Below are 24,944 nucleotides of genomic sequence, written 5' to 3' on the forward strand. Positions count from 1 at the left end.
TACCACATCCTACAGAGATGGTCAAGGCAGCCATGCAGTTCGACCACTGGTCCAAACAATCTCCAGTCCACCAACTCAGGAAAGATATCAAGCTGCAGCAATGACCAAAACTTATGCCGAGGTAGCACGAACAAAGGCTATCCCATCCCATGAACAAACAAGCTCTAATCTAACTTCTGGGTTAACTGCCTCACTAGCTACCATGCTACAAGAATTCAGCATGACAAATCCTTCACCATCCTCCACAAAAAGATTCCTACAAGGTACCCACTCAATTTTGACAGCCCTCAACAATGAATAAAAGAAAGTATCAGCCTAACTTGCTCGTAATTACTGCATGCAATGCAAACGGACTGAGCAACAAAATTCTGGAACTGCAAGAGTTCACTCAGAGACACAATCCTGACATAGCATTAGTTAGTGAAACACATTTCAGGCCAGCTAATAACCCTAAATTACGGAACTACATTTTATACAAAACAGATAGACTCTCCAGCAGTGGAGGAGGGACAGCCGTTTACATTAAAAACTACCTAAGCCACAACATCCTGACCAATCCACAAACCAAGAATCTAAAGATAACAGTGCATTGAAGTTCATACTAAAAATGCTGGCAGTATCAAAATCTATGCTGTACACACTCCACCCAGCATCCCATTACTGGTAGCTCACTTGGACTCCATTCTTGGCTCCACAGACTCCATCATCATGGCTGGTGACTTTAATGCCAAGCATACAGCTCGGTATAGCTCCACAATCAACAGAAAAGGTCGTACCCTTAACTAATACTCAACGCAAAATTCTATTGTCATAGCAGGACCCACAGACCCCACCCATCACAGCCCAACTGGAAGCTCAGACGTTGTTGAAATTGTCATCCTCAGAAACATTGGATACCAATATCAATTGGAAACATTAAACGCACTCTATTCTGACCACAACCCCATTCTGCATAAACTCGGTACACAAGAGCAATTCTCTCCTCCGCACACTTTCATATCTTGGACAAGCTCTCCATAATTCTACCAGAGCACATTGGCCCAGTCCCTATTATTCGCAATAAAGAGGAGACAGACCTTGCTGTAAACAATCTAACCAGTCAAATCAAAAAAGCAATAACAGCGACATGAAAACAGTCTTTCACCCTAGCGGTCGGATCCCTGAAGAAATCATGGACCTAATCAGGTTAAAAAACAAAGCCAGAAAGAGGTACTATAATACAAGAGCTCCTCAAGACAAAACAACTCTGAATAATTTAAACAAACAAGTTTGTGAAGCCCTGCAAAAACATCAAAACCATGATTGGGAAACTAAGCTGTCGAACTTAAACCCAGAGGACAGATTCATCTGGAAATTCTTGAAAGCCCTCCGCACCAAAAAGTAAATTATACCTCCAATTCAGACTAATAAGGGAGTAGCCCACACTGATAGTGAAAAAGCAGAAGCTCTAGCTGACAATCTGGAAATTCAATGTAATCCCTCTTACGAAAACCTGAATATTAATCTTATCTACAAGATTCACCTCCGAGTCAAGCAGGTGTTACAACAACAAAAGGATAACTCAGAACTCATCACACCTGCCTCTCCAGCAGAAGTTATAAATATCATAACCCATCTGAACAACAACAAGGCCCCAAGCCAAGATGGCATCTCGAACAGAATAATCAAACTACTCCCCAGAAGAGCCATTGTCCAGCTAGTCAACATAATCAATGCCATCCTAAGACTCAAGCATTTTCCTATAAGTTGGAAAATGGCAGACATTATGCCAATCAAAAAGATTGGAAAGAACTCTCGACTCCCCGAAAGTTACAGACCTATCAGTCTTCTACCCAGCCATGGAAAGGTGGCAGAAAAAGTCATCCTTACAAGGCTTCAAACAGCAACTGATAAGCTAGAAATTATTCCGGACAAGCAGTTCGGTTTCAGAAAAAAATCACAGTACTACTCAACAAATACACCGACTGGTGGAACACATTACAAAAGGTTTCAGCTGGAACCTCCACACAGCTGCAGTCTATATAGATGCTTGCAAAGGCTTTCGACAAGGTGTGGCATCAGGGTCTTCTCTACAAACTCATCAAATTCAATGTGCCAATTAACCTTGTAAAAATAATTAACTCTTATCTGAAAGACAGATTCATACAAGTCAAAATAAATGAAACTCTTTCAACCAGATGCAAGATCTTGGCAGGGGTGCCACAGGGCTCACTTCTACCCCCCCCCCCCCCCCCGCTATTTTCTATCTACATAGCTGATATCCCTAAAACCCCTAATTCAACAATCACTGCGTTGTATGCCGATGATACTGCTTTATTAGCAAGATCTCGCAGCCCCAAACTAGCTATCAGTAGACTTCAAAACAATATCCATATATTGGAGAAATGGCTGGTGGACTGGAGGATCCAAGCAAACCCACCGAAGAGTTCAGCCATACTGTTCTCTAGGAAGAAATTTCAGACCAATGAAGACATACACCTGCTAGGAGTCAAGATTCCATGGCAGAGCAAAGTAAATATCTCGGTGTGATGCTTGACAAAAAACTTCAGTTCATCAATCACATAAAACACGTGAGTTCTAAGACATCGAAAGTAATCGCACAACTCTACCCCATGATCAACATAAGAAGCAAACTGGATACCCTGAACAAACTATTCACAAACAAGATGGTAATATGTCCAGTCATCACTTACACATCTCCTGCATGGAGCCACACCTCACATACAAATATTCTAAAACTGCAGAGGATACAGAGCAAATGCCTGAGAATAATCCTGGAAGCCCCATGGTACATTAGAAACTCTCAGATTCACAGAGAAGTCAAGATTCCCTACATCACATCCTTCCTTCATGACTTAGCAGAGAAGTTCTTCACCAAGACAAGCAATCATCCAAATCCCCTGATCAGGCAAGCTTCAGATTACAATGAAGCAGAATTCTGCAAATACAAAAGACCCAAGTCAATTCTATGCTCAGCTGAACATAGCTAATCTCACTGCCCATCCAGGGCAAGCTTAAAGCTCAATAACTCTCCACTCAAAGAACTTCCCTCTCAGACAAAGGGGAATACGAAAAGCATATATGCTTCACCCATCAAACCAGTAACATTCTGCATCAGTATCACCTCTGGGTCTGAATACAACACTATATGAGATTCCGAACTCTGGCAATATCAGTAATTAATTCTGCAGCCTTCTTCAAGCTTCTCAATAATTCTTCACCCATGGGAAATCGTCTAGATGATGTCTTTGAGATATTGCAAGACATCCAAATTTGCAACTTTATTACTTCGTGAAAAGAGCTTCCTTCAAACACAATTCACTTGGTGCAGCCTTTTGTCTTGTTACGTGCTACCATATGATCCTTTTGCATCCAATTTGAAAATTTTGAATGTGTACCCACTTTCTACTCAAAATCATCAGTTATACAAATTGCCACAAGCTGATTCATCTGAATTTGCAGATGTAATCTTCAGAGATAGTGTTTATCCTTAGGTTTTGGACAACAGTGCACATGCAAACTGAACCTTTTGAAAACATGATATTGGGAGCCAACTGTGATGCAGTCAGAAATTATATTTACTATATAGCTCCTGACTGCATAATAAAGGCAAAGATGTGATGCAATGACAGTTGGCTCCCAATATTAACTGGCTGAATGTCACTCAGTTTACTCACATGGTGCTGTTTTCTTGTTCTAATGGTGCTCTAGTGGGTGACGTGGTGGTAAACATGTTAGCCAGTACAACCCCCCCCCCCCCACACACACACAAACACGCTTAATTCAGAATGTTATAAATGCAGAATTTCAAGTTGAATTAATCTATTCTGTCTGCTTTCCACAATTCAGGTTTTTGACGGTATTTTTCTACTTCAAGTAGTGATATGAACTCCTGATTACATTCTTCTAGAATGTTTTCTACCAACATATTCTCTCACTGCTTGTTCCATTTAACAGACTTTCAAAGTAATTACTCCAGACATGTAGAAATGGCTTTCAGTTTTCATTTCACTTTTGTGATCTGATTCCTTTCATAGCATATTTCCTCCATTCTTAAGTTTGTCAATAGCCTCCAGAATGTTTTTCCATGTTCCAAGTATTTATTTTCTATGTTCCTTCTAAAGATTTTTTTTTTTGAAGGAACACATTGCTTCATTGCCTTACATTTTTATCTATACTCTCTCAGAAGACATGCTCACTTATTTGCAAGGAACTTTTGACAAGCTTCCTTCTTTTCCATGATTCCCTCAATAACTTCTTAAGTCTACTATGGAGTTCTGATTTTTCTATCCATGCAGATAATCTCACCATTTGCTTTTCTCTCTCTCTGAATCAATCAATGTTTTTTAATTCAGGATCTGCCAATGAATTGCAAGGGTTTGATTCTTGTTTTCAATCTTATATTTACCTGAATAATATTTGTGTATTCAAGTTTAGAGTTAAACTCTGTAAGCTGGTCAGCACTGATTCTTTTTAAAACTTTCTTACACACTTTTCATAAATTAACATGATAATGCAAGGAAAAGAGTGAATAATATTTATTCAAAAGCCATATATTTCAACCTGAAAATTACATGTCATCCTTAATTTATAAAACCTTATGGCACAAGTATTTCTAAAACAACAATTTCTTAAACACATTCCTTTACAATGTTATATTGAATTTTATTCTGCTCCACACTAAATGATGATCACTACCTACTTCAAATGTTCTATATATTCTCATGTCCTGAATTAGCATGAAGATATTGCTATTAACAGTAACACAGTCAATGAGACTTTTTTTTATTTCTAGTGTCTACTCTCTGTGTGAATCTACACATATCTCTATAATATTAATAATGACTAGTCAATGTCCCAAACAGAAATCCAGCAGGTGACTACCATTATTATTAGCTTTACTCTTTTCTCCAAATTTTCCTAAATCATTTCCTGTTCTGCTCTTTAGATCTCCAAGAAGGACGAACTTTTTCTTTGTATCAGATGCCTTCTCTAATGCCTTGAACAATTCCCCCCCCCTTTCCTTAGTTACTATAGCTACTACTACTTTTCTCTGATCACTTCCACCTGAACACAACATCACATATCTGTTGCTTAGGAAAATCTTGCCTGTTTTGTCTTCTTTATTTTGGTAGCACCTATTATGCTGATCTGGTACTTATCTTCTGCTAGTTCTATTTCTTTTACATTGCTAGTGCTAATTTTGAACTCTGCTGATGTTGAGTTGGAGTTTGTTCCAGTAGCTAACTTTTCATTGTTCTCCCTGGTTTCCTGGCAAAAACAGTAGGAACCTTGTTTAACCAAGTGATGCCCCAGTTAGCATGAAATTCTGCCGTGTTGTATCATAATTTTATTTTGGTGGAAGCCAGTAAGAATACCATTTGTTGGCTAAATCCAAAATTTACCCATCCTTGGTTTAGCATCCAGATAGATAGATACCTACTAAAGAGATGCACCAGGAGAAAGTGAGATGGACATTAGGCCAGAATGCCTAATGTCCATCAGTTCCAAGATTTTCTGTCAGTTCTCTGCATTCCTTAAAAGGCTATGTGGAGGTTCCTCCTTGTTATCTAACTTTGATCCTTAAGTGAACCCACTGCATTTGTATAGACATCTAAAAATTTTACTGTGATGGATTTTTTTAATTAAGATTTTTTAATTGTTCCAATAATTAACTGGTAGTTGATGTTGAAAAGTTATATTTGGTCTTTATTAATTAACACAGCAGATATTTGGATTACAAGACCATAGGTTTAATACATATATGTACAAATTCGTCAACTAGTTTTGCTAGCAAAACTGACTAGCTTTGTCAAGACTAAATGGTGAAAAAACTCATAAATGCAAAAAAAAACCAAGGAATGGTTTTTTTTTTGCATTTATTTTGTTGTCTAACGGTTTACAATGGTTAGACAACAAAATTGGAAGGCACCGCATGACATGGTATGCGTGAAGCGATATACTTCAAGGTATGCTGTAAACACCTGCATATTTGAAAAAAAAAAGGTACACTGTCTTTAGGGGATCTTAAAAACTGTCTAGTGGTAGCGGTCGGTTTAAACACCACTCTGATGTTATAAGATTTTAAAATTCTAGCTATTTTATTGGAGACTAAACCAACATAGGGTATGACAATGGTTGATACGTACTGAGTTGCTATACGTTGTTGCTGGAGGTTGTTTTTATAGAGCATTTTATTGATTAAGTATGTAATCCAAATATCTGTTGTGTTAATTAACTGGTAGTTGATTATGAAAAAATTAAAAAAATGACAAAAACTAGAATTTTATTATATTTTTGTAGTACTCTGATAACTGTTTCATGGAACACAGTTTCAAGATTATCACTATTTTGCATGACATTAATTGGGACTACCACAAAACCAACCATATGAAATTACTGTTTTATGGTTTAATGCAAAACTTTTGCAATAGGATTGCCAGTTTGCTCTCTGCTCATTCATTGTGTGAATCATGGATGAGTTCTTTTCTTCAGATTTCACCACTTATGCTATAGTATCCTATGGCTTTCTTCTTTTCATAAATGATTTTATTTTACTAATCTCAAATCCTAATCATGATTTTGTTGATAAAAATACTTCTTTTCTTGATTTTCATTTGATAAACCAGTGATTGTCTGTAACTGCCTGAAACAGTGATCTCTTCACCACATTTCAGTGGGGTAAGGACAACCTTGCTAACGTCAATACTTGCAATACAAATTCCTGTCTTATAAGAAAAAAATGTCACAAGCTACCAGGGATGTATATTCCAGGTGTGTTAGGAGTGCACTGCACACCCAGAGAATTCATGAAGAAATAATTTTTGAGCAGGTATTTATTTGAAAGAAATTTATTTTTATTAATATCAGTTATTTATATTTGAAATAAACAGTCATGAACTGTTACAAATATCAAGACATTTACAGTGTGACTGCAAATCAGATAAGATAAGGCAAGTGTTGCTCAAGAGAGAGTAATGCGATTCACAAGGCAGAGTCTGTGATGAGGCATCTACTTGCATTTTAACAACTGAAGTTAAGTGTAAACAGAGACTAACCAGCACACTTGGCAGTACATTTCTTGTTCTTTCACAAATTCCATCAGGAACATTGGGAGTCTGTAAATGTTTTCCATTGGTTCCTTATCCTTACAATTGGTCTTAGTTCAGCAAAACTCTTCTTCTCACGTTCTTTTACAGTTGATGTCCTCCATGTATATTTAGGACAACCACGCTTTCTCTTTCCTAAGCGTATGTCCAATCCATTTAAATTTTTGTTTTCTGACTTCAAGGCTGACTTTTTGCTGATTTGTTCTTTTCCAGAGGTATTCTTTAGTAATAATTTGTGGGCACTAAATTCAAAGTATGTTCCGCAGATATCAGTTTATGAATGTTTTGTAATTTTCTTTGTATTTCCTTTGAAACCAGCCACGTTTTGCGTCAATATAAAAGAACTGATTTAATACACGCATTAAATATTTTTAATTTTGTATCTGTGTGAAATTTTTTCGTTTTCCATACTCTACTATGTTTAGCATATGCACTTCTTACCTTTTGAATCCTTATGTCAACATCTCTAGTTGCTCCATCTGCAGATAAAATACTGCCAAGATATATAAAATGTGAAACAGTTTCAATTTTTCCATTTTCAATCATACTCTTGGTGCCTTTTTGTTAACATTGATTCTCATTTCTTTTGTTTGGTTTGTATTTATTTTCAAACCAACTTTCAGTGATTCTTCTTTTAATGTAGTTAGTTCGTTTTGGACATCTGCAAGTCTAGATCACCCAAAATTTTGTTTATTTTTAATGATATTCCTTTGGCATATTTCATTGCTGTTCTAGAACTTGATCTAGCACCAGTATAAATAATAACGGAGATAGCAGACATGCTTGTTGCACTCCAGATACAGTTTGAAAGGGTTGTGTCAGATATCCATCACGTAGCTACTGGCATTGAAATTTGTTATATTTTTCCTGTATGAGGTTTATTATTCGGCAGTGCATTTGCAATGAATGAATTTGCTCAGGAATTAAAGGCATGTGGGATCTCAACTCAAATACTTAGTTCTACTCAGTAGATTACCTCCAGCCATGAAAGGAAGTGCAGCTGGTTATTCCTTGTGGTTTCTTGTTAGATATCTTTTCTGTATTTTTTATTTTTTTTAAACTGACATTTATTCCTTCTTGACAACTCAAAACAGTGTTGACAATATACTCTGTACATCTTTTTTTTTAAACTGAGAATATGAGGCTAAGTAAAAACTGCTAACGAAGGTAGCAAAACATCTGCCTCTTCCAAATTTATATGGTGTTTACATCTCAGATGGACTGAAGTGATTTATAAATAGAACATATTTTCTTAATAAAGTTAGTTTTTTTTATACAAATTTAATACTTTTTTTTTTTTTTTAATAATGTTGCCTTACAACAGCACACCCACCAGATTACCCATGATATGCCACATCACTATCGCCAACGAAATGAGATCTCCATGCAGGATCAAATCTCATTTCTTGGGCTTATTTACACCTCCAGCCTTTCCTAGAATAAAAAAGCATATCAACAGCCTCATCAGAAAATTTATGAGACTTTGCTCCCTTGCATATACAGTGAAATTGATACAAAATTTCAATGAGGAATTATTGAAGATAAATCATGAGAAGAGGTATAAGAAGACTGGATAATTAAAGAGTGGAAGAACAAAATAAAAGACAGTAAAGGAAAACATGTAACAAATGATTGAGGAATGAGTGCTTTACAGAATGTTCTATATAGATTTCATTATTAGAGGTGTTAAGAGAGAACAAGAAGTTTACCTTTTCATGGAGGAGTGGAAGGAACAAGCAGGATAACTGAGGCTTTGAATATAAGGAGAAAGTTCGAGTTGCTCATGGTTGTATGATTTAACTAGGTTTAAGGAGAATGTAGGAATGGATATTAGTAGGTTATTTGATAAGAGTTACAGATATCACTATGGTAGGAGAGATAGTCAGCATGTTGCCCAGGTGTAACAGAGCCGAGTGAAGATGGTGAGCAAAGATAATTGACATGTAGACAGGGCTGATCGGAGAAAGGAGTGCAGTCTGTGAATATGAAATGAATTCTTGATAGATGAAAGGGAATAATATCAGAACAATATAAGAATGGACTGCATTTGTGTGGATGTGGTATGAGTCAACGGGAGAGCATTCTCTTGCTAGTGCTAGAGTGAATAGTGCTGTGACTGCTTATGTAAATACCTTATTGTATGAGTAGGTTTTCTGTCATCCTATCACCCATCCCAACTGCATGGTATTAACAAAACAGTTAGTCATAAGTTTTAAAAGAGGTAAACCGTGAGTAGACATATCGGTGTACAATAAATAACGGAAAAACTCACGTAGAAAGATTATTTATTAGTATAATTTTCGCCTGTGTGTCACAGGCATCTTCAGTACATTAAGCTCAAAATTAAACACTAACTAACAATTCCAAAAGCGCCACCTAAGTAGCTGGTGAAAGATAACTAAAAAAGTCAATAACTTTCCTAAAATAAAATAAAAAAAATTAATACAATAAAAAGTTAGGAAAGATTAGCTGATTTGTAAAGTACTATCTCCCATAAAGGGGATAGACGTAAGCCGTCGGATCTGTTTAAGTTAGGAGAATGAAGTACAGTTTCACATTTTCTTTATAAAGGCGTTCCATGAGAAACTGACTTTTGTGAAGAACTCTCGTCTTTCTCCAATGAACTCTGTGTCTAGTGAAGATGGCATGTTCAGAAAGTCCATACTTTTCAGGTTTAAAGTATTCAATATAAGATTGGTGTTCTTCTAGCCGAATAAAGGCAGATCTTCCGTTTGTCCGAAATAAGATAATCCACAAGAGCACGGAATCTGGTAGACACCTGCATGATTAAGATGTGAAGCTTGTCCTTAGGAGAAGTGAGAAACGTCGAGATTTTTCTAAACGGTCGAAAGGCAACAAAAATATTCAGTGGTTTTAAAACTTTTGCTATACGTTCACTGATGCCTTGTTCATAAGAGATAGTAATGCGCGTTATTTCCTCTGTGTTTGAAGAGGAAGACATATTAAAACTACTCAAAGTTCTTTTAATGAAGCAATTCTTATAACCATTAGATAGAAAGGAAGAAGTTATGTATTGTAGTTCTTTCGGTAAAAGATCGTCTGTAGAACAAAAGGAGTGGTCCCGATGAACCAGTGTTTTAATAGTTCCTGCCTTTTGACTGGGATGGTGATGAGATTCCGCATGGATATAATGGCCTGTATGAATCTTCTTTCTATAAACTGAGAAATGTAGGTTACCATCTGGTTGGCTAAGAATTAGAAGATCTAAAAAGGCTAACTGCTTATTTGATTCTGCTTCTAGGGTAAACTTGATCCTAGGATGAAATGCGTTTAACTTAGTGAGAAATTGTTGAAGTTCATCAGAAGAGCGATTCCATACAACAAAAATGTCATCGACATATCTGAACCAATGCGTAGGTCTGGGAGAAATATTGTCAAAGATATATTGTCAAATACGTTGTTCAAAATACGTTGTTCATTTGGACTTTTCTGATATCATGATCAGTTTAGATGTTTCTTTATTTACAAATGTGCCTCTTTCGGAAAGTATTGAATAACTACAACAGGAATTTCCTTCGGACATTGTAAACGTATTTGATTTTGTAATAAATTCTGGTTATTTTTCCTTTAAAAATAAGTTGTATCAACAAACTGAAGGAACAGCAATGGGTAATCCTCTTTCTCCTGCTATCTCCAATTTCTTTATGGAACATTTTGAACAACGTATCTTTGACAATATTTCTCCCAGACCTACGCATTGGTTCAGATATGTCGATGACATTTTTGCTGTATGGAATCGCTCTTCTGATGAACTTCAACAATTTCTCACTAAGTGAAACGCATTTCATCCTAGGATCAAGTTTACCCTAGAAGTAGAATCAAATAAGCAGTTAGCCTTTTTAGATCTTCTAATTCTTCGCCAACAAGATGGTAACCTACATTTCTCAGTTTATAGAAAGAAGACTCATACAGGCCATTATATCCATGCGGAATCTCCATCCCAGTCAAAAGGCAGGAACTATTAAAACACTGGTTCATCGGGACCACTTCTTTTGTTCTACAGACGATCTTTTACAGAAAGAACTACAATACATAACTTCTTCCTTTCTATCTAATGGTTATAAGAATTGCTTCATTAAAAGAACTTTGAGTAGTTTTAATATGTCTTCCTCTTCAAACACAGAGGAAATAACGCGCATTACTATCCCTTATGTACAAGGCATCAGTGAACGTATAGCAAAAGTTTTAAAACCACTGAATATTTTTGTTGCCTTTCGACCGTTTAGAAAAATCTCGACGTTTCTCACTTCTCCTAAGGACAAGCTTCCACATCTTAATCATCCAGGTGTCTACCAGATTCCGTGCTCTTGTGGATTATCTTATTTCGGACAAACGGGAAGATTTGCCTCTATTCGGCTAGAAGAACACCAATCTTATATTGAATACTTTAAACCTGAAAAGTCTGGACTTTCTGAACATGCCATCTTCACTAGACGCAGAGTTCATTGGAGAAAGACAAGAGTTCTTCACAAAAGTCAATTTCTCATGGAACGCCTTTATAAAGAAACATGTGAAACTGTACTTCATTCTCCTAACTTAAACAGATCCGACGGCTTACGTTTATCCCCCTTTATGGGAGATAGTACTTTACAAATCAGCTAATCTTTCCTAACTTTTTATTGTATTAATTAAGGAAAGTTATTGACCTTTTTAGTTATCTTACACCAGCTACTTAGGTGGCGCTTTTTGGAATTGTCAGTTAGTGTTTAATTTTGAGCTTAATGTACTGAAGATGCCTGTGACACACAGGCGAAAATTTTACTAATAAATAATCTTTCTACGTGAGTTTTTTCCGTTATTTATTGTGTACCAAAACAGTTAGTCACCGATCCATCTTCATTGCTACACCTTTTTAGCCAATGGCAACAACCCATATAAGATAATACATGCATCCCCATCCCTCCTGCAATGAACACACAGGATTATAGTAAAACTATTCCTATCCCATAAATTAAAAATGAGAAGAAATTATATTCTTGGTTCAATCCTTTTTCTAAGTGTAAGCAAACACAGTTTGTGCCTGAAGTAACTTCAGGACAGGGCTACTTGTATATAGAAGCCGATGACTTCACATCACTTGTCTTAGTATCCCATAATGCAAAGCACATCTCTAATACAGAGTATTTTAATAATAAGATGTGACACCTTTTGGCTATTTGTATATGGAAATATGACTTCTGCATTATTTCAACCTTGATATCACTTCTGGGTCTGGCTCTCACTGATGAGACCTCAATAAAGTTCAAAACCTGTCTGGGTAGTGACCTTTTCCATAATGCACAGTATTATACATGTCTGTAAGGATATGTGCTTTGCATTATGGGATACTAAGGCAAGTGATGTGAAGTCATCAGCTACTATAAATGAGTTGCCCTGTCCTGAAGTTACTTAAGGAGAATGTGCAAACTATGTTTGCTTACACTTGGATAAAGGATTAAACCAAGAATATAATTTCTTGACATCTTTAATTTATAGTATAGCCAAGTGGAAAAACTTCCAACTTCTATTTCCATCCCATGTATTAAGAGCACATCAGAAAAGATAGCTAAAGTTCTCTATCCATGTTTTAAACCACTCATGCAGATAACTATCTTTATTCACTCTTCTAAAAATCAACTTCATCTTCCTGCACATCCTGAAGTGTATGTGCCTGTAGTCTGGCCTACTTTGGACAGCCTAGTAGATTAGTTAACATCTATTCAAGTTAACATTAACTTGATTAACACAAAAATTACATCTGTGATGTCTTTATGGCAAGTCTGGACTAGCAGGCCATGCTCTGGATAATCCTTCACATAGGATTAAATGAGGAAGACATTGGTATTATACAGAGGCTATAAATCTGAAAGACTATTTTAAGAATATCAGCATCTGCTATGAAGCACTTCCCCAACTTCAAAAATTATGGCTGCATTAATTTGCCAATGATCTGGGAGACCGTCTTCATGAGAGATAGCATGACTTCTTCAAATTAATTTTATGGTTAACTCACCTGGAGAGGACATCTTGTTAAGACATGAGTTCTGTCTTCCAGTTACAATTCAAACTGTTTCTAATGATTTAGTTTAGTGCTTGTCTTGTCACACATTTGTAATCTATGCTCTGAAGTTGCTGGGTAGAAAACCAGCAAAATATTGATAAGTTCAATAAATTAATTTATTTTAAAATCTTTTGTTGTTGTTTATACTCTGAATCACTATTATGAATAAGTGGAATAGTGTAATTGCACAATAAAAAACAGAAAACCACTTGTGTTTTTATCCTTAAAAAATTCTAAAATAATTCTTGTATTTGGATAGCTGCATATGCAAAATATTAAGAATTCTCAAGGTTAAACCTTGAGAATTCTATAATACACACATACATGCATGCATGCATATATAACTATATTAAATTCCTACAGTATGGCAAATGAGATATTTCAGACACAGAATTATGTGGAAAGATGCCCAACTCCTAAACACACAAGCAAATAATATGAAGAGAAGTTTAAAGAAGTATTCCTAAGATATTCTGCAGAAACCTAGTCTTATGGGGAATAACAGGCTGAATATCTTATTAAACAGACTACCATAATCTGTCCAGTCCATTACTCTAAACATCCTCTACAACTTTCCAACTCAGCACTGTCCGATCTAATCCAATGAATTGCACAGCCAACATCCAAAATTTTGATATAGTCAGAACTGCCAGTTCTTACACAAATCATTTTTTTTTTTCAATATCCTTTACCCATACTGGCAGTCTATTTAAATCAATCTGCAGGATTTTTATATTACCTTTATTAGCTATATCACTGATGTATAAATTAAACAGTATAGAGGCCCAAGTGCAGAGCTTTGTGGCACAACACTAGTGATTTGTCTTCTGTGGATGAAACTTTCCTACACATCAAAGAGTAGTCTTTGATGTCTGCCATCAGTTACCCTGCTTTCCATGTTCATATACATAACTTCATATCCATTCCATTTATCATATGTAACAGAGTTAAATGTGGTATTCTATTCAATGCTTTTACAAAGTCTATGATTTTGTAAAGAAGATCCATCCACCACAAAACCATGTTACTCACCATAGTGTATCATATCCCACCTATCCATTCCTGAATTCTCTCTTTGATCAACTTCTCCAATACAAAAAAAAAAAAAAAAACAGGATGTGACAGATTAAAAATCTCAGGATTTAGAACTATATGAAGATGACCCAACGTTTATTACAATTTTATCTTCTCCAGGCATATTAAAAATAGAAGAACTACAGATTTATAGAAAAAACAGGGATTCAAGAATTTATTATTATTATTATTTATGGCATCTCAATGGATCCAGAGATACATCATTGTAAACACAAATCAACTATCATATCTCTCCTTGAATCCATTCACCATCAGGGAACTTATAACCAATTCTAGCAATCCATTCCACACACTCACCACTCTTCATGCAAAAAATGTGATCTGCACATACCTACTAACCACACTCTTACACAACTTCCACAGATGGCCCTAGTTCTCTGACTATTTTTCATATATTGAAAAATTTCATCTGCATCAATTTTATAAAACTCCTTTAATATCTTAAAAGTTTCTATAATGTCCCCTCTTTTTCGGCTGTCAACTAAACTTTGTAACCCACAAACCTTCAACCTATCCTCATAGAGAGTATTCCACAGATCTGTCACCATCTTGATCACTCGTCTCTGAATCTTTTTTTTGACCATCTCGTGGTCCCCAAGAAACTAAGGTGAACCAAATCTGTGTGCAGCAGTCAAGATGTGGCTGAATCATAGCCTTATAAAGAGTGGATAATAGCTTCCTTATCTTTACTTGTTAGCATGTTTTTCAACATCCAAGTAATCTGTTGAGCTATTTTACCAACTTTTACAATATGTCATCTGAACTTTAACTCTTTGCCCACCATTATTCCCAAGGCCTCATCAATTTCCTGTAAACCAATACCATCAATATGATACACCATATACAACCTTTTCAATGTGAAGTGCATAACTTTACATTTTGCAATATTAAATTGACAATCATTATCAGCTGCCCAAATGCCAATTTATTTAAATCTTGCAGGTATCTAAATCACCTTTATCAATCTCCCCAGTTTTGCATCATCAGCAAATATTCGATTATTGATAATCAATTTAGAAATCTTTAAACTTTCAGTGTAAAGTTATTTTATTCCGTTCATAAAATGCTCTATTAAATATTCAAACCTGCAAGTTAGAAATCACCTAAAATTATCTAAAAAATCACCTTGCATTAAATTGAACTAAAATTTTTAAATGTTGATCGACTTCTTATAAAATTTATTATTATTTAAAAATTTTGCAATTACTAAAATATATCTGCAGAAAATAAATTGCTAATGTTACAAAAAATAACTAACACTGAGTTTAATATATCATAATAGATATTTAATCAAACCTACTAGTTTTGCCACATATGCTTCTATAGTGGTTTCTTCTGGTTAGGAAGAACAAACAAATATACAATAAGTGATAAACATAAAACATTACATAACTATGGTTGATAAAAACAACATATTCATCATAAAGGGTTTATATAATAAATTAGATAATTATTAGAAAAATAAAAATACTGTTTTATCAGTGTTTACCGAGATTTATTTCAGGTAAGAAACCAGATGTAAATGGCACTCTAGTTTTCAGAAACTTGTATAATAGCTCACTGCCTTGCAGAGATGGAAGAGTTAATAAAGTCTGCATTAAAAAAAAAAAATAATAAATAAATAAAATAAAAAACTTCAGTTAGTTACCAAAAGTTGCATACATTTATTACTATGAAAAATATATAATCAAATTTAATAATCAGTACAAAACTGTAGCATTTGAACTAATGCTTAGACAGAAAAACTTACTGTTTTTATAGTTATTCATAATATCAAAAAAGAAAAAAATTAAATAAATAATAATTATCCATATTTTGCTTCATTCACTGTACACAAATGAGCAAAGGTGCAAACCTAATGCTTGACTGGAGCACAACATTTGAGTACAGCTGGTGATGATGAATCAGCTGAAGTATAGATCACTGTTACGATTGTCTATACTACTTCAGCTGGCAGTCAACGAAATGAATGCAAGCAAGCATATGTTCAGCCTATTCAAAAAAAAGGAAGTAGAAGTCTCTCATCAACTACAACCAATGGCCAGTACTTCAATCTTCTTTAAAAAAATCGAGAAAGTAATTAACAGTCAGCTTCCCCACGACCTATAGGCCTACTCAGTGGCAGCTCGTAAGAATTTGTAATGGTGGGCTGCAATGCTACCAGCCCAAACTGCATGTAAATCATGCATTACTCCACTAGGTAGCAGTTTGGTGCGGTCTGCATTGAATGCAGCTCTAGCGTTGAGTATACTTGCCATTACTGATACTAGCCCTAGCCCACACAGCACATTGACTATTGCAAAATACCACTATTGCTACAAAATGTATTATGTATAATGCTCGACAGTATTGTATTACAAACAAGAAAATAATGTTTTTAGATAAATATATAAAAATTTAAGAACGGCGATAATAAAACAGGAACTTTCATTTTATATTGGAGGGGCTGCAGCCATCATGGATAAGCTGCCACTGGGCCTACCAGTTAATCAGTGACAACTAGTATGGATTCTGCTATTCAATGTCTATGGCTGACCTCTTAGCCTACATCATCCACTGCTGAACACATGACCAGTAAAAGTTTGGAGAAATGTGCTCTCACGATTGACATATCCAGAGCTTCAAATCATGTCTAGTATTGGGGCCTGGCAAAGAAATTGCCATGTTTCGGTCTACCTGCCATCCTCAAAATGGAAAGTTTTTTTTGTGTGTGGTGAGGGTCACCTACAGCATATTTATTATCCACATTACATGGGGGGGGGGCATGGGAACCAAATATGGCAATAGCCACTTAATTCTCCAATAAAGAAAGAAGTTTGTTTCACTGGCTAATGAAGGTCGCCATGTGTGAAGAAATGGAAGCAATCTCTCTCTCTCTCTACTTTGATAGTGCACTGGATGTATTATTGTTACTAGCTTAAGTGCTTAAAACAAGGTAGGATCTGGAGACAATCTTACCAAAACACATACATGTCACTATGTTCATGAGCCATACCAATGATTTAAAGAATAAAAACAGATATTTGCTCAAAACTATTGCATAGTAATCTGGGACAGAAAGCTAATGATCATGCTTGATCATTAGCTTTCTTTCTGCATTTCGAAATTATTTTGCAAAATAATAAAAACTAGGAAGAAAATGACAAAAGAGGATTGTAATCACATAACAATTTGTTCTGTAAAAGGAAAATTGTGTCCTCGATCGAGACAAATGATCATGATCCAGATATAAAAACTGATTAAAAATATCTTTCTTACACAGAGTGATATTATTATTATATAAAGGAATCTTGAGGTCATAAGGCTCATCAGGAGATCCATTATTCACACAATGCCTATCATATCTCTCCTTAAACTCATTCACTGATGATGCTAACAACCACATCTGGCAACCCATTCCACCCATTCACCACCATCCAAGCAAAAGATCCAGTCCTAACACACTTGTTAACAAAACAATTACACAACTTGGTGATCTTTTGTTCTCTCCTTCCTGCCATGTACTGAAAAAAGACTCCGGTGTGAATCCTAGAAAACCCCTCTTCTACCTCTTTCTCCTCTGTTTTTGCCTATAAGCTAAGTTTTTGAAGCCTACAGATTATGTATCTATTCTCATAGGTAGCATTTCATAGATCTGCAACAATCTCTGTCACTTCTTTCTGGATCCTCTCCACCACTTCTTCATCCCCTCGGAATCTGAGTGTCCAGATCTGTGTGCAGTCCAGATGTGGCCTTATTAAAGCCTTATATAGGTAAACCAGAACATCTCTATCCCAGCTTGTTAGTATTCTTCGACAGCCGGGTTATCTGATGAGCTGTTTTCATTACCTTTGCAATATACCCTCTACACCTCAACTGCCTGTTTACAATCGCCCCCAAGTCCCTGGTCTTGTCAGTTTCCTGCAGTTCAATTCCATCACTCTGTACTATTTTGATGGAATTGAACTGCAGGAAACTGACATGACCAGGTATAACGATGCACTCTGTTAAGAGTGCATCATTATACTTGGCCACATTAAACTGGTAGTTATTTATTTTTGCCCATACCGCAAGTTTGGAGATTCCTGCAGATTCTCTATACATCAACTTCATTTACCATTGCTCTTCTCAATTTAGCATCATCAGCAAACAGATGAATATTTCCTGTCAAATAAATTCATTGATATATAAATTAAACAACAGAGGACCAAGTATTGAGCCCTGTGGTACAACACTGTTCACCTGCCTTCTTCGTCTGGATTCAACTCTTCCATAAACCACTCTTTTGATATCTGTCCATCAGCTACACTTTAACCAAATCAGCAGATTCACACATCCCTATATTTGCACCAATTTATTATTATTGTACGGGTGCCTCCATGGAGTCTGAAGACTCATTGAGGGAGACCCCAAACTATCTACACAATCTAGCATACCTCTCCTTGAACCCATTAACAGACAAAGAACTTATAAGTGACTCTGGCAACCCATTCCACTCATTCACAACTCTCCAAACAAAAAATATAGTCCTCACAACCCCACTAACCACACCTTTATTCAACTTCCAGGGGTGGCCATGCCAACCAAGCACTGAAACATTTTATCTGCCCCTCTGTTTCTCCTATTAACCATTGATATTACATTGGAATATGCATCTTCATATGCTTCATATATTTCAATGTAATATCAATGGTATTACAATTTTAATATGCACTTTGCATCCATGATAACCTCGACATCTATAGACATCTTGGCCGGTAGCATGGTGAATCAACATCTACAATCCACACACACACCCTCAATCTAACTTCATTGGGAACACTCTACAGACCTCTCACCATCTTGTTCACTCACCTCTGAACCTTCTCCACCACTTTCTCATCCCCATTTCTCCACATTAAACCAGGAGACCAGACGTGAGCACAGTAATCTGGATGTGAATGCATCAAGGCCTTATAAAGAGGAATAATAACTTCCTTATCTCTACTTTTTAATATGTTATTCAACAGCCAAGTAATCTTATGGGCTATCTTAGCAATATGTCTTCTAAAAAAAGTCTCTATCTACCACCACCCCTAAATCTCTAGCTTCATCTATTTCCTAGAGTACAGTGTCATCAATGTGAGACATAGTTTGCAATCTGTTTATCTCAAAATGCATAACTTCACATTTCTCCACATTTAACTTAGACCCATTACCTTTTACCCATACTGCCAGCCTATTTAAATTGTCTTGCAAGCTCTCTGCATCGCCTTGATAAACTATTACTTTACCGAATTTTGCATCATCAGCAAACAACTGAATATTTTCTTTCAAGTTATTTCCTATATGATTTATGTACAAATTAAACAGCAATGGTCCCAGCATTGAACCTTGCAGCACACCACTAGTCACCTGTTTTCGCCTTGATTCTGTCCCTCCATATACCACTTTTTGATATCTGTCCAGCAGCCACACTCTTATCCACTTAACCAGTGCCATATTTTGAATTTGCATAAGAAAGTTCCAAGTGGTAAATGCCTTTGCAAAATCCATCAGAATCATCATATAGCCATTTCCTTTGTTCAACTCTGCTGTTAAGCTGTTAAGCTATTATAAAAAGATAGTAAATTACTAAGCATGACTGACCCTTCACAAAGCCACGATGCCCCTCATAGAATATCATGTTATTATCCACTAATTTTTGAATTCTCTTTTTGACTAATTTTTCCAGTACTTTTACCACTAAAGTGGAGATACTGATTGGTCTATAATTTGCTACTGCAGTCTTAGAACCTCCCTTATGAAAGGAAATTATTTTGCTTTCTTTCCACTACTTAGGTAGAGTTCCACTCTTTGGAACTCTACAAAAAACTCCCTTGCAAATTCTCACAAAACCCAAGCTAATATCCCATCTAATTCCACAGCTGTATTTACATTAAGATTCTGCAATATCCTAAGAACATCCAATTCATTCACCTCTGTTCCTGCATTAGTGTCTATTACATATGTTAAAGCAGTAACCTCAATAGGATGATATGCCCTTTCAAAGTGGTCACTCAGTAATTCGACTATATTATCTGCTTCTGTCACCTCATGACCATCATTACTCATTAAGGATTTCCTTTGGCCTGCTCGGCTAAATTCTTCTCATAATCTGATTTTGCTTTCCTTGCCATGCTGGTCATCTTTCTCGTCTTAGCCTTGTACTGTTTGTGAGTTTGCTGATCACCTATCTCTTTATCCTCCACAGCATTTTTTTCTTCTTCTGCAGCTCATGCTTATTGATACTGCTTATCCATCTAACTCCTACTTGATTAACCCTCCTTACCTTAGGTATACAATTTAACACTGCTTCCTCTAGATGACCCTTAACTATCTCCCAAGCACTACTAGCATCCTTACCCTGCAGTGTCTTATGCCATGGCAAGGATTTAAGCTTCTTCCAAAGCTTGTCATAATCACTTGTCTTGTAGTTCCACACATACCCCCCCCCCACTTCTTGACAAAATATTCCTCATGTTGTGCAATCTCCCAGTCAAGACCACATGGTCACTTTCACCATTCAGAGGCAACCATGGTTATGGATAGTTCTTCTGATCCTATGACCCTTACTCTCGTCCCTAGTCCCCTCAATCATATACTGCCTCAAGTAATTATCTCTCAATAGGTGTATAAATTCCATTTCATTCCTGCCAAGTGATCTTTCTTCCTACCATTCTATATCTCCATAGCTGAAGTCCCCCATAATAATCATTCGACTTGTACTCATTGTTCTAATTTAGCAATGCATGTCTTGCAGATCATCCATAGAACTCCCTGGCCTATAGCAACAATCAACTGTGTATTTTGTCTTACTGGCCTTAATCTCACACCAGACTGATTCAAATGAACAGCCACCCTTCCACCTATCCATTCTTTATGGCTGCGTTCATAAAAGGGGGGGGGGGATATCGCTGCTATCATCAGCGATACTTCCCCCCACCCTATCTTCCCTGAAAATACTAAACCTTCACGTTCTATCCCTGTAACTACATTATCTGGTGTTAGCCTGGTTTCACGAATGCCAAGAGCTTTTGGCGAGGTTGCACTAACCCAATGCCAAAAACTCCTCCCTCTTGTTTCTGATACTTCCAGCATTAGTATATAGAAACTGCAGCATCCCTTTAGACCCCCACCCACCTTTACTTCCTGAATTGACTAACCTATTCAATATTTTTGCTTGAGACTACATTCCACACTCACTTGTCTCATGGGTGCCTTCACACAAATTCACCTGCTTCCACCCTAACTGCAGTTTTCCTGAATTTGCACTTCAGCATGCTCATTGAACAAAGTTATCTCTAGACACCTAACACCACAACATTTAGGTGCAGTCCATCACCATTGTACAAATCCTTCTTTCTATTGAATAAGACCACAGATCCACAAATCTACATCATTCTTTTTGGATAACCTACCTTAGCTCGCAATGCCCTCCTCCTCCTCAGTTCACCTCTATCATGGCGTGGTAGAAGGCTTACAATCTTCACAATTTCACTCTTCAGTTTTGTTTCTTCTAACAACTCCTTTAGATTCTCCCTCATAGAATACTTCTCACCTCTCAAAGCATTTGTGCCAACCAAGACAATCATTTCCTTCGACTTCCCTTTTTTGCATCTGGATGGCATGCATGACTAATATCGTGAATTTTTGCTCCAGGGAAGCACAATTTTGTCACACTTTCATTAAGTACTTCCCTGATCATTGAGTCTCCATATACAATTTTCTCTTTATCTTGTTTGTTTGCTTGGTCTTTATTATTAATTCGGACCGCCTGCTTCTTTCTCTTCTTGGCCCTGCTAAGCTCTTGTTGCTTCTGTAATTTTTCAATTTTGCACTTTGTCCTGTGAAGGATAGCATTCAAGCAAGCTATTTCTTTATTAATGCCCAATTTGTTCTCCTCTATATTCTCGGCTTCACATTCAACATTAATGTCATTTTCCCATCCTACCATTGGTACTGTCCACTCTACTAACATGTGCGGCATTCTTGCCACCTAATAGGCACTCAATTTTGAAACATTTAACACACACACACACTCACATTCTCTCTCTCCAGTTTCAATTTCCTTCCACATATCCTTTAATTTTCTCGATGAATACATTTCACACACACTAATAAGTAACAAAGTTTTATGTGGTATCTTGTCAAATGCCTTGGCAAAGTCTAGCAATATTAATGAGCAGCCATTTCCGTTATCCAATCCACTGTCACTTTATTATAAAAAGTGAACAATTACTACGACAAGACATACCCTTCACAGAACCATGCTGTCCCTTAAAGAGTATCATATTTCAATCACCCAGTCCTGAATTCTGTCTTTCACTAATTTCTCCAATACTTAACCACCAGTTCTGAGATGCTGATTGGCCTATAATTTGCTATTTCGGTCTTGGCATTTCCTTTATGCAGTGGAACTATTTTATCCTTTTTTCACTCCATTGGCACATTCCTAGTACTGGTGCTTAAATTAAACAGCTTGGTTCAATTAAACAGGAGATGATAATTCTCTTTTACATTCTTGTAATACATGGACCAATATGCCATCCAATCTCGTGGCTGTATTTGCATTGAGGTTCTGCAAGATTCTAAGTACCTACATTTCTTCAACCTTTATTCTCCCATCAGTCAATTTTCACATCTGGCATTGCAACATCACTGCCTAGATGTTATATCCCTGCAAAATGCTCACTAAATAATTCAACTATTTGGTTTGGTTCTGTTACCTCCCCATCCTAAAAATGTTTTGGTAATCCTTTCATATTTATTCCTCCTTTTACTTGCCATATAGCGAAATAATTCTTCAGGATTTCTTTTGGCTCATCTTTCTCTTATAATTTGCTTTGAAATTACTTACCATACAAGTCGTCCTTCTTGCCTGTACTTTGTGTTGCACATGAGCATAATGATCACCCTTTTCTTTATATTCTCTCCACAATATTTTCTTTTTCTGCAACCGTTGCTTAATGATGCTATTTATTCATCTAAATCCTACTTGATTTACCTTTTTACTTTGAGTATACATTCTGATACTGCTGTCTTCAAACACCCCTTGACTATCTTAACCTTATGCTGATGCCTCAAATTTGTCATAATAACCTGCTTTGTAATCCCACATACATCCTTTCTAAACAAAAAATTTGTGTATCTGGCAATTTCCTAGGTCAAAATTACATAAATGCTTTCTCCAAGCAGTGGTATCATAGCTATATTGGTTACTGTTAATGTCTCTGATCAGATCCAGCACTTTTGAACCTCGTGTCCCTTCCATTACATGCTGCCTCAGGTAATTATCTCTCAGCAGCTGTATAAATTCCATTTCCTTGCCTATGACCATTCCTCCTCACAATCTATGTCTCATAGTTGAAATCTTCCATAATAATTGCTTGACCTGTACTCATCATGCTAATTTGCCAGTGCATGCCATCTACATTCCCTTATACTCCCTCAGAGGGTCAATTACAGCAGCAACCAATTAAATATTTTGTCCTTGGGCCTCTATCTCACACTAGATGTCCTCAAATAAACTGACCTCCGAATCTCGCTCCCCACCTGATGTACTTCTACTCTTTTTTGGCTTTAATTCCTCTGCTATCATTAGCAAAATCCCATCCCGTTCCTTCTGTCCTTTCTGAAGATACTATATCCCTTGCATTCTATTACTATGACCATATCATTGAAGTCTCACAAATGCGTATAACTTTTGGCCAAGTTGAGCTAATCAATGCCAAAAACTCTTCAACCTTATTTTGAATACTTCTGGCAAGAGTACACATAAACTGCAACATCCTCTTCATCCCACAACTTCTCTTACACCTTGCATTGCTTAGCCCACTAAAGTTAACAAGTTGGGGTGCTATATTTAGCATAACGTGACCACTCTACACTTAACCTCTAGGTTGGCTGGGATTGCATCCCCTTCCCAAAACATTCCAGTTTCCCCAGCTCTGTACTCTCTGAACAAGACTTTCTCAAGACTCCTGCCACCAAACCCATTCAAATGCTAGCCATTCACCTTATATAAATCTTTTCTCCAAACTCACTCCACACATCCACAAACTCCACACCATTCTTCCTGCACAATCTGAGCACTAACTCATCATTATCAATGCTCTGTCTCAGTTTGCCTCTATCATACCGTAGCAACAGACTCATGATTTACTTTTTTTTGCACACTACTTTTTCATGTTTTCTTGCATACCACACTTGTTACCTGCTAAACCATTTGTACCAGCCAAAATAAACATATCTTTCACCTTTGCTCTCTACATCCTCCGAGCATCATTGACATCCTTAATCTTAGTACCTGGAAAACACAATTTCATCACACTCTCCTCAAATGCTCCTCTTATCAATGAATCATCATACAAAACCAAGTCCTTAATCTCACATTTTCACTCTTTCACACTCTGCTTTATCCCCCCTTTCTTTTGCTTCTGTGTCATGCTATTTACTAGGTATCAATCACTCAGGCTCATGTTTTGTTCTTTGGAGAATCTCCAGGTAAATATGCTATATTTTCCATTACCATTGGGCACGTGAATATAATAATTCATGTCAAAAGTTCCTGCCATTGTTTTGCACATTGGCAGCATGATACACAATTCAGCATAAAAGAAAACAAATATTAAACCTTTGAAAATTACAAAATTAATCACACGACCCCCTTTATGGTTATT

General features: G+C 36.5%; 1 protein-coding gene across 2 annotated transcripts in view; it reads right to left on the bottom strand.

The window, feature by feature from the left end:
• Positions 1 to 24,944, bottom strand: part of LOC150102965 (sorting nexin-14-like) — a 793,179-nt gene that overhangs the window by 233,159 nt on the left and 535,076 nt on the right. For both annotated transcript variants that reach the window (XM_090397844.1, XM_090397845.1), the window contains one exon: positions 15,755 to 15,857. In XM_090397844.1, the coding sequence (XP_090253970.1) occupies positions 15,755 to 15,857 (103 nt within the window). The remainder of the gene's footprint in view (positions 1 to 15,754; positions 15,858 to 24,944) is intronic.

Source organism: Typopeltis vanoorti, chromosome 9, assembly GCF_054136105.1.
Source record: "Typopeltis vanoorti isolate ZY-2024b chromosome 9, IOZ_Tvanoo_1.0, whole genome shotgun sequence".
NCBI classification, from domain to species: Eukaryota; Metazoa; Arthropoda; class Arachnida; order Uropygi; family Thelyphonidae; genus Typopeltis; species Typopeltis vanoorti.